This window comes from Mus pahari, chromosome 11 (assembly GCF_900095145.1).
Source record: "Mus pahari chromosome 11, PAHARI_EIJ_v1.1, whole genome shotgun sequence".
In the NCBI taxonomy this organism is placed as follows: domain Eukaryota; kingdom Metazoa; phylum Chordata; class Mammalia; order Rodentia; family Muridae; genus Mus; species Mus pahari.
The window spans coordinates 5,410,141-5,427,260 of record NC_034600.1 but is presented as its reverse complement, the minus strand read 5'-3'; the positions used below and the strand labels follow the sequence as shown (position 1 = coordinate 5,427,260).

Below are 17,120 nucleotides of genomic sequence, written 5' to 3'. Positions count from 1 at the left end.
GTTCCAGGACAGCCAGGGCTACACAGAGAAACCCTGTCTCGAAAACAAACAAACAAACAAACAAAAAAACCCAACAACAACAACAAAAAGGAATTGCCTTGATCATGGTGTCTGTTCACAGCAATGAGACCCTAAGACAGGCTCCAGGGATAGAACAAGATAAAGTGATCGATCATGGGGCACCCAGGATGGTATCTTTGAGGGTTCCAGTTTGATGGACAAGTTGCTCCTGAAGGCAGCTCGCTGCCAGCAGGCCATGCATGCTGTGTGAAGGGCCAACACAATCCTGCCCAACAGGCCTGTGAATACACTCTCATCCCTTAGCATTTTACCTCTCAACATCACTTGACCAGTTTGCTGAGTGAACAGGTACTGGGCTGGTTGGTTTTGTCAGTTTAACACAAACTCAGACTTATCTGAGAAAAAGGACTTAATTGAGAAAATGATTCCATAACACTCCCCTCCCAGTAGGGAAGCCTGGGAAGCATTTTCTTGATTAATGATTGAGTGATACCCCTGGGCTGTATAATAAAGCAGGCTGAGAAAACCATGGGGAGCAAGTCAGTAAGCAGCACTCCTCCATGGCTTCTGCTTTGGTTTCTGCCCTGCTTGAGCTCCTGCCCTGCCTTCCCTCAGAGACGGACTGTGACCTGGAGTGCAAGCAGAAATAAAACCTGTCCTCTTCAAGTTGCTTTGGTCGTGGGGTTGTATCACAGCGAGAAAAACACCAAGACAGGTACATTATCAAAGTTGACTCACAGACAGAACAGCTAAGAGGTTGGTTACTCCTGAGTCTCAGAGACCTAAAGATGAAACCCTTCAGATATTTTCAACATTCATCTCTTCAACAGTTAGAAGCTGTCTGTCCCAGGACAAAAGAAGGCTGGAAGTTGGGGGAAGCATGCCTACATGACCCTGCTCTGAGATAGGACCCAGATCACATCCTGGGCTCTTGGGGGGGGGGGGGCAGTAAAGGTGACCCTTAGCTGAATGCCCAGGAGAGTAAGTACCTACTCTGACGCACTGCCTTCACAGGTAGCTGGGTAAGGAACAGACCGGGAGAAGCTATATTTGGAATCTAATCGATATTCTTCTCCCTCTAAAGACAGGGTCTTGATGCCTTAGTCAAATGACCAAGTGCTGGGACTATAGGCACGCATCGCTGTACCTGGATAATGAAAATTTTTGATAAAGTTGCCACCACCCTTCAGTCTCAGGTCTATGGACTATCTGTAAATGACCATGAAATGCAAAGGCTTCAGAAAGAACCTCTGTGCACAGTAATAACATCTCTGTAAAACCAAACGGGCCATGGTATTTTGCCAGGGGCCATACACAGTGATATTTAGGGCTTGTGACACCTTTCAGGGTTATCAAGGAAAACTGCATATCTGCCAATTACAACCCCACCTAGTTTCCAAAAGAGTTTTGGAATTCATCCAACTTCTCAGGCATGTGCAGTAACATCCTCTATTTGTGATCAGACTGATAGATCTAAAGCCAATGGTCCAAACAGCTCCATTTCTCTCCAAGGGCTTCATCAAGAAGGGAGCAATCCTGCTTTCTCAGAGTTGTTTTATAACCGGTGTCCTTACACTGGGCTGCTCATTTCTGTCTCTAAGAACTGCAGTACCACTCACAGGTGCAAAAGCTACACACAGTCCCGCCTTCTGCCTTCTTGTGGCCTCTCTGTAAGGTCCTGGCTAACTAGATCAGGAGACAGATACAAATGCTTGACAAAGATGAGACACTCCCATCTAATACTCCATACAAACCACAAACCACTTGTCAAGCCCCAATCTGGTTTCTTTACCTCTCTACACCACAAGTCAGCTGGGTACCAGCACCTTGTGGATAAAAGGAATTCACCCAGAGTCTGTGAGCCTTGGATGTGCTTAGGATACTGACCACAGTGTTGCCTGAGGGTGAAAACTCACATTTCCCATGGGTGGGCAACACTTCCCGAGTAGAAAGCTGTGAAGGCCGTTTGCAGTGGATTTAGCCACTGCCAGATGCCTCTGAAAAGTCACAGTTGTGTTGGGGGAAGGGATGTCTGTGTTGGTCTGGGGCTAAGGACCTTGTTTGCCATCTGCCTAGGTTCTAGCCTCCCTCACCACCTGCTTCCCCGTGGCCATGAGCCAGTTCCTTAATGTTTCCATATGCAACGGGGAGAGTGCCTGCTCAATAGCAAAGGAAAAAAAGATGAAAGTGAGGACATGTTTTGGGTTGCAGGCACACCTGAAAAATCTAGTGCCTCTATTACATAGTGTGAGAAACATTTCCTTATAACCCTGCCAAATTGACAGCAGGCTATTTCTGTGAAGTCTAGGAGAGGCAGTTGGATCAGGGCCCGATCAGAAGGACAGTGCTTGGTAGTTCAGAGTGGTAGCCGAGTCCTTTCTTCTGCACATCTCCCAGGCAAACATACCTCAAGATTTTAGAGGTCTCTCTGAATTCAAAAGAGCAGGAGAGCCTGGTATATAGAGAGAAATCGGGATACTAGACAGTATCCTGGCTAGTTTTATGACAACTTGACACAAGCTCAAGTCATTTTTGGAGAAGAAACATTGACATAGAAAATGCTACCACCAGATTGTCCTATAGCAAGCAAGCCTATAGCGTATTTTCTTAATTAGTGATTGATGTGGGAGGTCCCAATCCATTTTTGAGTGGTGTCACCCCTTGGGCAGGTAGTTCTGGGGTATATATAAAAATCAGGCTGAGCAAGGCCTGAAGGAAGATCTAGCCAGTAAGCAGCACTCCTCCATGGTCTCTGCTTCAGTTCTCTGCCTTGTTTGAGTTCCTGCACTGACTTCCTCCAGTGACAGACAGTGGTGTGTATCTTTAAGCTGAAATAAAGCCTTTCTTCCCCAAGGGGCTTTTGGTCATGGTGTTTCAACACAGCAATGGCAGCCTAACTAAGATATCAGGAAGCACCTGTTTTCGGATGATATTGCCCACACAGTCTGGAAGAATCAAACCTATGCTCTACAGTGTAAGTGAGGCTGCTGAGTGGCTATGTTCATGAGACTCACAGAGCCACAGAGTTACCCCAGGACATTTACTCACAGACACAGAGTGCCCACACAACAGAGCAGGATTGTGGAACATAGCATAGAGCCCTTCTGCCAAGTCTGTCTCTCTTCTCACCATTTACTCAAAAGATTCATTCATCGTGATGGGGGTACAGAGCTGTGGGTTCTTCTAACACAAGCCATCAGGTTGAACCATCCTCCTTCCACTGTTCTTGTGGGACACCACAGTTACCACAATCACCACAGTACCCAGTTAACCACCACAACCCTTTGGCGCCCCAGCACTGTACCCCATGTCTAGAAACTTGCCTGAGAACTATTTCTCAACCCCAGAACCTGTGGCCATGGCCTTTCAGACAAAAAAAGTCAGATGAAATTGTGGATCTTAAAATGAGGCTGTCTTGAATTATCCATTGACAGAATTCTTAGCTATGACACACACAGATGAGGGACAGAGGAAAGCCAGCCAAGATCAGACAAGCAGGATGATCCCTCGTGGAGACTCTGGAGGGCTTCCCCCTTGTATACACGGTGACCCTGGGCTCGTGGTTCCTAGAATGTGACAGAAAGGCCTTGTGCTACATCAAGCCACTCAAGTTTTGTGATCTGACCAGCAGCCTCAAGACACCGCTGTTCCTGGTCTGTAGGGGGTCACTGGTGCTCAGGAGCAGCTGCCCGGACGCTCAAGAGACCATGAACTGCTGGGATTCAGGAAATGAATGCTTGCAAGACAGACTTCAGACACACATCTCTGCACATGACAGTACTGGGGGATCATGTCAGTACTGTTAAATGAAGGAGTTCATGCTACAGGGAACCACAGTGACAAAACCAGCATAGTGAGGGCCTGTCAGTGAGAAGGTGTCTGACCCACCCCTGCGGCCTCACCCGTTCCCAGGGGGTTCACCCACTCCCCCGGTCTCACCCACTCTCAGGTGCTCACTCACTTCCCCAGATTGGGATGTCTCTGCTCTCCGCCTTCATCACAATGGAGGACATGGTCATGGTGACGGGGATGGCATCAAAGTAGGAGGAATGTGGAGCCAGGGTGAGGATAGCAGCCTCAGTAGGCAGGGCCTGCCGCCCCTTCACAGCCACACGGTGGAAGCCGCCGGCAAACCACATGGTACGCATGATGGCCTTGAGCAGGAAGTCCACAACCCTGCAAGAAAGAAATAGGCAACACTGAGTTCCTGCCGCGGCACAGGCATGGAAGGGGCAAGGGACAATGATGCTGCACTCTGTCCCACTAGAATGCCAGGTAGAGAAGAAAGCATCAGTGGTTAATCAGGTCTAAGCTCCTCTTCCACATCCTCTCTCTGGGAAGAGAATTTGACCCTCTAGAAAGTCCTCAACAAAAACCAAGAGGAGGCAGGACTAGGTCTTAGAGACAGATCTACCTGAGAGGTGCAACAGGTATTTCAGATAGTGGTTGATCTGGATGCCCCAGGAAGCCAGCACTACCCCACAGAATGGCCTGACCATGGAGGGCTTAGAGAACTGAGGATGAATTGGGAGGGGACGGTTGATATTCTTTCTGCCACAAGCAAGAAGAGATATTGAAACTACAAAAGAAAAGAAAAGAAAAGAAAAGAAAAGAAAAGAAAAGAAAAGAAAAGAGAAAAGAAACGAAAAGAAAGAGAGAGAGAGAGAGAGAGAGAGAGAGAGAGAGAGAGAAAGAAAGAAAGAAAGAAAGAAAGAAAGAAAGAAAGAAAGAAAGAAAGAAGGCTGTAGTCCAAATGCAAAGCAAAGAATGTGTGTAATTTAAAACTTTACATCACAGGGTGTGGCTAGGATGCCACAGACAGAGGAAGCTCCCCAGGATGGAGGAGATTCCTTTCTGAGGGCAGAAGGTAGGATACTCCAGACCTTCAATCTCACAGTTGGGCGACACTGCATCCTATCAACCCAGGAACTGAGTCTCAAGGAGCTCTCAGGAACACGCCCCTTCTCAAGCTGCCTGTCAGTCAGCCAAGAACCAGCTGGAGGTGGCTGCAGGCCTGACCCACCCTGGGAATTCTCTGGTGGTAGAGGAGCCAGTCTAGGGGTTAGTGCTACCAAGAGGCAGCACTGTGATTTTTATGAGACTTCTATTTTGAAAGTAACTTAAAATAAGCTTCCTTTTTAAAACCGTGTCAGTCACTGAGATTTCTTTCAGGAAATATCTGAGTGCTACTAACTTCATTCAGGGGAAAAAAAATCGTCTTTAACATCAATCTGTTCGCAACAGTTTTGCTGTGCAAATGTAACACGAGCCTGAGTATGAATGAATCTGCTGTTGTAACTCAGCAGAACTTTACTCTGCAGCCAGTTATTTTAAAACCTGCCTTTTCTGTACCACTATAACTAAAGCTTCTTATTACTATGTCTCCTTCCAGAAATCAAAAGCACCCATGAGAGTCAAAGGCCACAAATCCACTGAGTTCCCATAGATCCTGAATGATGGTGTCTAGGGCTTCATGTGCCACAGCACTGTATATGTAGGTCTAATGTACATGGGTGCACTGCACATGACACTCTCCACTTATGTACACATATTCATCTACATATACTCCAACCTGTACAATCAAATGATTGTATGTACATCATTCTCACCTGTGTACATATACATGTGTACATGCACATACATACACTTGCCAACACATGTATACACTCTATACATATGCACATTTCAACATGTACACACACACCTGTATACTCCTAGCTATGCACACATATATAATACAATAGGCATACTCCTACATGTTCACTACACACTAATGTATGTATGTATATTCCCACACTGAAATACACTCCATCATCTTTATATATACATGTGTATTCCAACACGTATACATACACACATACTTTTACCTGTGTATACTCATACATGTACATATAGCAACATATACATAACACATATTTCAACATCTAAACACATATCCATACTCTCATCTAAATGCATACTCCAATAGGTACACACATTCCAATAGGTATGCACATATTCTCATGTGTGTATATTCATGCATGTACATGTTTCATATATACACACTCATCTACACACTTAGGCATGCACCCTTACACACATGCATACACATTCTCTCACACACAATGGCATGTACCCTGAGCTGACAAGGACATACAAAGCTCGAGGGGAATTATGGTCATAAGAAATCTCAGCCTCTTTTCTACACATGAAACTTGCATTACATCTGTGCAGTGAAGCTGTTGTGAACAGACTGAGTGACTTAAAGACACCCAGGAACAGAGCTGTTGGAAGTAGTCTGCTGCGGCCCTTTGTAGCTTGCTGAAGCCCAATGAGTGTGTACACAGGAGAGGCCAGGGGAACATGGGGAGGTGGGGAGAGGGTCACCCACTTTGAAGATGGTCCTGTTGCTCTGGGCCTCTGGAGTGAGGAAGAAAGAAAGGGTGATCAGGTCCTTTTGTCACCAGGCAGCATATAGAGCAACAGCAAGTGTCCTCAGTCCCTTGTCATCAAGAGCCAACACCTGTTACTCAAATACCCTTAAATCCACCCAAGTCAGCTTCCCAGCATAACTTCTGGACTCAGTTGAAAATGTAACCTTTATTTGCCAGATGTAATTGTCATCTCAGAGGCTTACTGCTGGGTAAGCCCACACTTTCTAGTTGTTCCCAATAACTGAGAGGCTGGTTCAACTTAGCTGTTCTGGCCCAAACTCTTCTCCAAACTGACTGATTCAAATTGGCTTCCCTTGGCTTCTGGCTGAATTACTCTGCTTAGTCTCTAAGTCTGGCCATCTGTTTTAACCTTTTAAAGAGTAGAACATTCTCTGGCTCATTCTGTCTTCACCTGCAACCTGACTCTGTAAAACTGCCACCCCGTCTGCAATGCTTTCTTAGGTCTTTTCTGTCTGCCATCGTGAGAGTTGGGTGTATCCAATTTCTGACTCATTCTGTCAAATCTTTCTCTGATTCATCACTTTGTCCCTCAGTTAAATGTCACTTTCAAACATAGATGCATCCTTCTACAAACTAACTTTACCTTCATTGTTTAGGATTAAAGATGTAAGGGGGTGTCTGTATTGTAGCCAGAGGAATTAAAGGTGTGTCTGTATTCCAGCCAGATCACTCAGACCTAGAAGGTCTTTGGATGTGATTCCTTGCCAGAGCAGCCATGGTGCTGGATTAAAATTCTTCTATACTAAGCACACTCAAAAACAGGATCTGGTTTGGCCTAGATTTGAAGTGCTTGGTTATATTTCATACCAGACTCATATTTTATGGTCTTTTGCCTTTTAAAGGATAGTCACAACAAAACATGCCATTCAGAGGGTTGGGAAAATCTCAGATAATGAAGAAGTGAGAGCAAGCAACAACTTCACCCCTGACCAGTCTCACTTAACACTCACACTGGGTGCTCACAGATCTTCAGGTCTGACTGTGATCTGACATCCAGAGAGCTGGAGTTTAGAAGATGCAGTCCCCTCTTGCCTCTCTCCTGAATAAAACATCTTGTGCATCGGGCCCTCACAAGGAAGGGAAAAAAAAAGGCTGGACAGTTTGCATGAACACTCAGTTCACAGAGCACCAAGTGGTGACATTTTAGGTTTAGGGGACACAGAGCCCCCCCCCCCATACCCACACAACTCATGTCCCTGTGAAAGTATAGAATGTTTCAGGATTTGCATAGCAGTCAGATCCGGCCTGTAAGGCCTCTCTGTTAGTACTCCCAGCAAGGATTTATTTGTCTTTCTAAGCTGACAGTGTGATCTAGAGACATCAATCAGCAGGGCATTCTTAGAGCTCTGGGTATGACACCTGGGTCAGGTGGAAAGACAAAAAGAGAACCACTTAAAGTGTCTCTGGCATCTTGACACTGTGAGTGGTTTAACGGAGCTTCAGTTTGGCTGTGTTCTCAGCATACCCATCATCTTCGGACAGATGAGGTTCATGTGTATCTAACATTTATAGGCAAGGCCCAATCTGGGCCTGAGAGACACACAGCCTATAGCAACAATGTCCACCATTCAGAAGGCATGGACTGCTACAAGGTTCCCACTAGGGCAGGACTGTCTGGCTCCAGCCTATTCTAGCCAGAGCTTCATCTTTCTCAAGTCTGGTCATAAAGCAGGCTTAGGCATCAAATACCAGACTCAGGCTTGTCTACTTTCAGTGACCCCGGGTGGGCAGGGTGTGTCAGCTACAATCCACTCAGAAACTGCTTTAAATACACCTGGAAGGTGTGCTCCTTCCCCAGCCCACGGCACCCACACTGTGGGGGCTGAGGCAGGGACCTGTGTCACTGGGGTGCTGGGTCACCTCAGCCTAAGAGCTGTCCACTTGGCCTACGCAGATTGTGTTCTGCAACTCCCACCAGTAGATCCAGAGCTGGTTCAGGGTGGCCTGGAAGCTCTGGTTTGAATTATAATGCCATCAAGAGACAGAACGGGTTCTGGAACATGGTAGGCCATGGTGGTGGGGAATCTCCTCTGTGCTCTGGGACATGTGTATAGCAGCCACATAACCCAGAGAACTCTGAAGACGAAGCCTAAAGACCAGAGCAAAACACAGGAAGGAACAAGCTAGTTTCAAAGGAAGCAGCAAGAAGATAGCATGTCTCAGTAAAAGCAGGCTTAGAAAGGGAGAGACAGGCCCACACTGGTGAGCAGTGACATTGTGACAATAATCATGGTGCGCAGGCACCCACGCACGCACGTGTGCACACACACAAGCACGCATGCACGCACGCACACCATGCAGACTGCCAACCAAGAGAGCTACTTACTTCCTCCATAAGGCCAGGGGCTGCTCTGGCTCCTTATCAGGAGGTCCCAGGGAAGCCACGAGTGCAAAGGGCCAGGCCAGCAGCATCATGAAAGCAGCGAACAGGAGCCGGATGGGGAACAGCGTCAACGTCATGAAAGCCACCTGGGAAAACAGGTGTTATTTTTTTAAGCACTCCTGCTTAAGAACAGGTTGGAGCTGCCTGTAGCCTGGCAAAGCCAGGTCACAGCTAGACAATGCATTGCCATCCCTGTGGCTCCCATTCTCCACTTCTTACTAAAGACACTGAGGGACCACTTTGGGAACAACAAGGCAGAGCTTGACTGGCACTTAGCTCTGCTCCGACTCTGACAGCACATCCATGCAGAGGACCTGGCACCCAATGATGGAGCCAGGCTCCCATGCCTGTTCAACACATAATATCCTCCTACCTCTCCCTAACATCATTATGGTGGAGCTGAAGATGAGTTCAACCCCAGAACACAAGTAAGACAGCTAGGCGTGGTAGCCCAAACTTGAAATTCCAGCACTGGGGCTTAATGGGACTCAGGGACTTACAGGTCAGCCAGCCTAGCCTACTTGGCGAGCTCCAGACCAGTAAGAAACCCAATCTCAAAGTGCCCAGGGAATCTCAGCTGAAGTTGATCTCATGGCTTCTACGTGTACATATGTACTCATGCAGAAACTGTTGATGTGAACAGAGATAGTATATGCGGACACAACATTGGTAAAGCAGTGAGGGATAAGCGGAATTGCAAGACGAACCTTAGACCAAAGAGCAGAGGAGTCAGGGCAGCTCTCCAGCCAGAGCCCAAGGGAGGCATGGCTCACTAGCCGGTACTTCCCTTCAGGGCAGCCAGAGGCTACAGGACCAGGTTGTTGCTGCCCGTGTCTAAGTTTGGAAGACATGTGGTGGTAGCTTGGCTCCGTGGGGCAGAGCCAAGTGCTGCATTAGTGGAAGGTATTGGACTTGACACTGAGAATAGTCAATCCACATTCACATCTTTTAAAGTCCCACCAGTCGCATGTGGCCTGAGGACAGGACAGATCCAGCTACCAATATCTACTCCAACACATAATTCACTCACTGGGGCAATGATTACATATGGCATCTCGTAGCTGGCAATGACTCTCCAGTCCCGCACAAGCCAGCAGTGAGCTGTCTAATGTCTTTGGAGGTAAGAACGTTACCAACACCTCTCTTGCCTCTATTGGGATATCATGCTTATTCTTATGCAACATGCTAAAGTGCTGTGGTCAGGGTTCCTCTAATGTCAGGTGCTTGCTTGCAATGCTAGGAAGTAACCTGCTGGGGCTTGTGTTTGTTGAGGTGCTGGGAGGATGCCTGTTAGGGCTTGTGTTGGGGTGCTGGGAGGACGCCGGTGAGACACCTCTAATACCCCGCTGACCCTGTGCTGTTGCAACTGCTGCTTCCTTCTGACACATCCCCTGACTAGCTTCTAGGATTTCTAGGATCCCAGCTTTGCAGACTGTGGTTTCCCTCCCACCCCCACCCCACCCCCCGGGTTAGTCCTGTTTATTTTCCATGAGGAGTTTTCCCAGAAACCCTCAGCAGGCTTCCTGACACTGCTAAACTTGAGGGTTGAGGAGGGAGGCCTCTGCAACACTATTCAACAGTGGTGGGGAGAGATGTGAGCTAGAGAGGAAGCCCTTTGCATCCGTGTGTTGCATGAGGGAAGGGAGCAGACAGACCTCAGCAGCTCTGCAGTGTGTGGGTGGCTTCATGGAGTCAGAGTACAGCATGCTGGGGAGGGTCAAGAGGCCTCAGGCGTCAGGACCACCTATAGGTGTTTCCTCTGCATTCTGTCTCCACCTTTACTCAGTGCTGGCCCTCTAGCTTTTGTCTGTACCACAGGGAGCAGTGAATCTTCCTCCAGGTAACTAAGGCAGGACTGAAAGGGTCTGCCACAGTCCTTCTAGAACCTACTACGGTACCTTCTGCCCACATCTCCTTAAGCTTCCATCTTCAGGAGGACTCTGCATAGCCACTGGTCTCTACATCATCAATGCCCACCCTGGTGCAAACGAGTCTGGACAGACTAGGGGACCACAGGCCATCGGAGAGGCTGATGTTTCTGAGGCACTTCAAAGGGAAACGGCTAGCCTGAAGACTAAGACAATATTCAGAGTATCTGATTTTGTTAGTGACTGTGTGCGGTATGGGGAGAAGAAGCAAAGCTGTAGGCAGCCACAAAAGTCATTCTTAGAAAGCGAGGCTAGACCAAAGAGCAGGAAGATGCCGGACAACTCTCCAGATGTCCTGCCTTCCAGGTGTGTGAGTTCACCACCAGGGCAGGGTCTTCCTCTATCAAAGCCTGCAAGGCACCTTTTCTTGCTGTAGCTTATGGGATCGAGAACTGTTCACATCAAGATCATATGATGCCAGAGGGAAGATGGGAAGAAGACGGGAGTCTACTTTCCACACCCAGGAAGCCCAGATCCATGTTGGATGCCAATTTGTGGCATGTGTATGAGAAGGTCTCCAGGACCCACTTTACCAAAAACACACACAGTATGGCTGCCCATCAGAGGAGGTTAGGTCGCATGTACAGACTGGCTACCCTACACTGGAACTGGTCCTCTCCCCTATGAGCTGGAAGTGAGTAACTAAACCACAATTCAGTAAAGAATCACACTGGCCCGAGGCTGTGTTAATTTAAACTGCCCTCTGAAGGTTGATTATAACCAACCAACCCATTAAGAGAGATACAGTCCAGATGAACAGGCACTGGTATACACACACAGTCCATCACAGCAGAGGAGACAGTCTGAATTAGATTTTGAGAGCCCTCTTGGGAGGGAAGCTATGACCTGTCCCCAAGAAGAGGATTCTGTCCATCAGCATCTACTTCACATCAATCCCATGAATCCTAGGCTCCCTGTGTGGCTGGGCCTAGGTCAAGGACAGGAGATATGCAGTACCCAGTATGGCAAACATGGACACAATAAAAAGTAGCAAAAGCAGGAGGCCACAGGACAGGACAGAGTTTCAAAGCATCAATGAAGATAACAGACACAGGGCTGGGGCATGATATACTCAAGGACATCTGCTCACAAGTACACACACACAACGTTCACAGTGACACTTACAGGCAGAAACACATTCACACACCCATCGGTAAAGAGTGATACAAATACACATGCTCATACACACCAGTATATACACGGACACATTCATATATGCACTAAACATGTACATATAGACACATGTACAAACATTCCAATTAATACGATATGGACAATAAATATGGACACATTCATATTTATACACACTAAACACAAATGTATATATATACATATACATGCATACACATATACCAATACACATAATGTGAACACATTCGCATATACACAGATATACATCTACATAATTATAGACAGAAAACAGCACATAGAATATGGACAAACATTCAAACACTGAACACATATATACAATATTCATGAACACAGACACACACCAATATACACAACTCATACACATACTGAACACATATGGTGACATATGAACATACATACAATGGCCACACTGCATAGTTAAACATGTATACACTGGTATACATCTAAGTCAGTATGTATAATATGGGCACACTGAACACACACAGTTACTCATGTACACACATATACTAATACACATCATGGATATGTATTCTCACACACACTGAATATGTGAATACTATCTTAGATAAGGTTTTATTGCTGTGAAGATATACCATGACCATGGCAACTCTTATAAAGGAAAACATTAAATGGGAGCTGGCTTACAGTTTGAGAGGTTTAGTTCATTATTGTCATAGCAAGAAGCATGGTAGCATGCAAGCATACATAGTGCTGGGGAAGGAGCTAAGAGTTCTACATCTTGATCCACAGGCAGAAGGAGATTGCTATACTAGGCCTAACAGAAGCATATATAAGACCTCAAAGCCTGCCTTAACAGTGACATGCTCCTCCAATGAGGCCACACCTACTCCAATAGGCCACATCTCCTCATAGTGCCACTCCCTATGGGTCACACAGTCATACATGTGAGTCAACGGGGGCCATTCCTTTACAAACTACCACAGATCCATAAATACACTTGACCCTCTCCACTGTCCCTGGTAAATACCTCCAGACCAGCTCTTATACATGAAGCTGGTCACTGCTGAACACTGAGATCTACAACACCCCTCCTATGAAGACTGTTTGTCAGGCAGTCTCCTATAGATACAGGGCAGGATCAAGAAAAGACAAGCAACAGGCAATAGGGCACTGGAGTGGTATTGGGGGGCAGTTAGAAAGGCTCAGACAAGAGAGTGATGGGTAGCAAAAGGAGGCCAGGAGGATCAGTTCCTGAAGGCCAGCAGGACAAAGACCAGCAGTAGTCAGATAACTTTTAATAGCATGGCCCTGAGCCAACAGGATGGCTCAGTGGGTAAAGATGGCCAAGCTTAACAATCTGAGTTTGATCCCTAGGGTTTACATTGTGAAATGAGAGAACTTACTCCTTCAACTTGTCTTCTGACCTCCAAACGACACGTTTCAAACACACACACACACACACACACACACACACACACACACACACACATACACACACACACACAAATATTAAAAAGTCTGGCCCTCATTCTGGCTCCTCAGAAAAAAAATCAACCAGGGGTCACAGTCAAACATTCTCATGAGCAGACCTTTCTGGGAGGCTGCTAAAGGACTCCCATTTTTGTCTAGGGGATCAAATGTAGGCCATTTCAGGTTGATAGCCAAGGTCCCATTCTATCCCTGCCCTAGACTGGCACCACAGTGACCCAGAGCCACTGGCAGAGGGTGTCCCTGCACTCTGGAGGTGATCATTCTCTCTGCCCTGCTGTCTAGTCTTTGGGCAAGGCCCCATCCCACATATTCACTCTCAGTAGTTCCACAGCCTTGGCCACCCCCACTCACACAGACTTGAGGGTCTCTCTCTCTCTGCCTACTAAGGATATGCCAGGTCTACTAAGGGACTACCACTCCACCTCCCTGACAGGGCTACTTTCTGGTATCCCTGAAGAAGAACCTGGAAGGTTCCAGGACAAGTGCTTTCTGCTACGTGGTTCCACGCAGAAGGTGATGCAGGTCTTGTATACTCAGTGGGAATGTGGGTAAGTTCTGTACTCTGGGGAGCTGTGCTCCTCCATCGATCAGGGAGACAGTCTGTGGCTGCCAACTTTAATGTTGCTGGTAGCAGCAGAGCTGGATGCCACCCTAGGGGCACCACTGGGGGACAGGTGAGTCTAGGTTCTCTGTGGGACAGCTGAGGGTGGAGCTTCAGGTTACACAAGGCACCAAGGGAAGAGCGGAGGCAACAAGCGTAGGGACATAGAAACAAACAGGGATGGCTCCCCAGCTGCCTGGATGACTTCAGCATTTGGGGCAAACACAGCTCAAGGGTCACAGAGATGTCCAAATGGAGGAGTCCCAGACAGGTGCAACAGTCTGGTGGACACAGAGACTGGGCAGGGTGTTAACAACATACCAGCAACTTAGCTGGGACCACGGCAATGAGCAACATCCAGGTACACCCAGCCCAAGCCGGGGCATGCTGAACTGTAAGATAAGCCAGCAGAGATCTAACCATCTCACTCGAGCAATCGCCGTAACCTACAGGTAACAGAGACCTGCTACCAGCCCCTGAGGGGTTGGACCAGAAGGTCCACATGGTACTTCCTCATCCAGAAATTCAGGGTAGGAGCTAGACTTGCTCAGGGATTGGCAAGATGGTATACAGAATGAAGGGCTGCTGGGACACAACACACAAACCCTCACCCACCCTAGAGGGAAACACACAAAGGACTGCCCTAAATCCTCATCTATCCTAGAGGGAATGAGAAACACAGGTGGCCTGAGAGTGGAACACGGCAGCAGTTGGTCAGAGCCCAAGGCTGGGGTTCAAGGAGCCACAGGGAAAACCACTTGGGGACATAGCAGGCACCAGAGCCTGGAACCACTACTCTTCTCAGGACACACACATCTCTGACATGCTAGCTCATAACACAAGGGCAGTACTACTACAGTGACATCACCCTGGACTTCCTGTACCAGTGGTCAGCAGGGTAACTAAGCCACCAGCATGGTGGCTGAGTCTGTACTCCTCCTAGGGTCACCTCCCTCTCCAGGGCACAGGTGTCCTGCCCCACAGGTCCTATCCTGGGGGACAGACAGTCAAAGTTGTCTCTCTCTTAGCAGCTCATTTTGATTGCTCCTACAAAACAAATTCAGAATGCAGCCCAAGACGGGCCTCTGGCTCTTGGGTTTGGGACTACTACAGTGGCCAAAGAGGGGTGGAAAGATGTCTGCAAACCATCATGTGTTCCTGGTCTATATGACCCCAGCACAAGAAGTAATGGGTGAGACATTCAGTGCCAAGTGACAGCAGCCAGAAGTGGGAGTCTGGGCCAGAGTCCTGTTGGGAGCAAGGCTGACACTGAAATTACTGAGTCCAGAAGGGAAGATAGATGTGCTTCCTGTGTATCCCAAAAAACTATCCTGGTGGGCTGGTGGGCAACCTGCACATCTCGAAGCTCTGAGGATATAGCAATGGGCTTCCCAAATGGGTTACAGAAGAGAGGTAAAAACTCCAGGGATGTCTCCAGGGTGCTGAGACATCTGGGGAAATCAGCCCTGGGGTCAATTGTGGGCCAACACCCCAAACTGGTAACTAATGACTAATGTCTGGAGCAGCATAAAAGTAAAACCTACCTATAAGAGCTACTGCCCAAACCAGAGAGGAAAGACACACTCGGTTTATTTTATCCTTTACTGTGAGGGTACACACACGTAAGCTTTAAAACAAACAACAACAACAACAACAAACACTATAAACCACGCACACATTTCTCAGCTGGAGCCCCAAGGCCCACTGCTGAAGCCTACAGCCCACAGTCACCCAGAGCCCCAGGTGACTTCAACTAGATCCACGCCATACAGAACCAAATAAGCAGACTAGCCAACAGGTGACCCCTGCCCTAGGCAGTCCCAGTGCTTTAATTTGGTCCAGAGTGACTCTGTTCCTGCTGAACAATGGCTCTGAGGCAGGGAACTTTCAATAGCCGCGAACCAAACCTCAGGAAGCAGACTCATCTTCAGCTGCTGCAGGCAGTTTCTCGTCTTTATAAAAAAACAGCCCTATCAAGCAAGCTCCCCTGACCCTACCCTCTTTACGAGAACAATCCCATAGTACCTGCCTGCTGCTCAAGTATCCTATATCCCCCAGAGCCCAAGATGAGGCTGGACACAGGGGACAGGGGACATCCAAAGGACACTTCAGCGGTTATTTACAGTGAGTTCATTTGTCCATTTCTCACTGGCATGCTCCTGTCTTGATGGCCTTAGACCCCGACTGCGTAGTGGGTTGAAGTTTTCTGATGCTCAGGCACAGCTAGAAGCGTCCACGTCTCCACCAGAACTTTCCACAGAGGCTGTGCCTGTGGCTATTTATAAATACTTCTTAGTTCTCCCACTCAAATCTAAAATTAAATATAGCTTTTCTAAGATGGAGCTATTTTTTCTTCTAAGCCCTCGGTCCCAACTCTCCAGGTCTATACTGGGTCCACCCAAGGGCTATCCAATGAAGCCTCAGCCTATCACCCAATCCAGAGCATCTTTGATGAAGACTGATGAGCCTGTCTTTAGGGAAACACTCAAAAATACAAATCACCTTAGGAACCACACGTGCAATTACAAGAGCGATTTCCTAGAGGGCTGGCCCTGCTACACGCCTTTGCCGTCCTGTCCTCACAGTCGCTTTGGTCTTACAGAACCACTAGATTCAGTACACAAGTGTGGAACTCGCTTTCACCAACCTCTGTGGGTCTGGTGGGAAGATCCTAGAAACTTGTTTTAGTCAGCTGGATCCTCCCTGTTTGGTCCTGTGTATAGTGCCTCACTACTGGGACACAGATGGCACTGTTGGGGGAAACATCTTTGGGCTGGTGCCAGAACACCCTGGCATTTGCCTCAGATTCTGGGGACACCGGTGTGTGATCATGGAAGGCTGCAAGTTAAGGAAGGGCAGGCCGCACCTGTGGTTGTAAGATTGTTTGAAGTACAATCCTGTTTCCCTGTGGCTAACCACACATGGTTGACCTCTTTGCAAACTACGACACAGGTTGGGAACACACCTCTTCTTGGAGATACACTATGACCATGTCAAGGGTTGAGTCAGGCCCGAGAGATGGCTCTAGTAGCCCATAATTTAACAAACAAGGACCTGGGAAGTCACCTTCACTACAGGCTCAGGTCTCCTCATGGCATTTTGTATGCAGCACTACCACCTGGCTCTTCCTACCCTGAGCACAGCTGTGC

General features: G+C 47.7%; 1 protein-coding gene across 1 annotated transcript in view; it reads right to left on the bottom strand.

The window, feature by feature from the left end:
- Lpcat1 (lysophosphatidylcholine acyltransferase 1) overlaps positions 1 to 17,120 on the bottom strand; it is a 48,863-nt gene that overhangs the window by 22,581 nt on the left and 9,162 nt on the right. Inside the window, exons 2-3 of the mRNA XM_021208255.1 lie at positions 8,782 to 8,924; positions 3,983 to 4,197 (exon numbers count right to left, since the gene is read on the bottom strand). Of these exons, the coding sequence (XP_021063914.1) occupies positions 3,983 to 4,197; positions 8,782 to 8,924 (358 nt within the window). The remainder of the gene's footprint in view (positions 1 to 3,982; positions 4,198 to 8,781; positions 8,925 to 17,120) is intronic.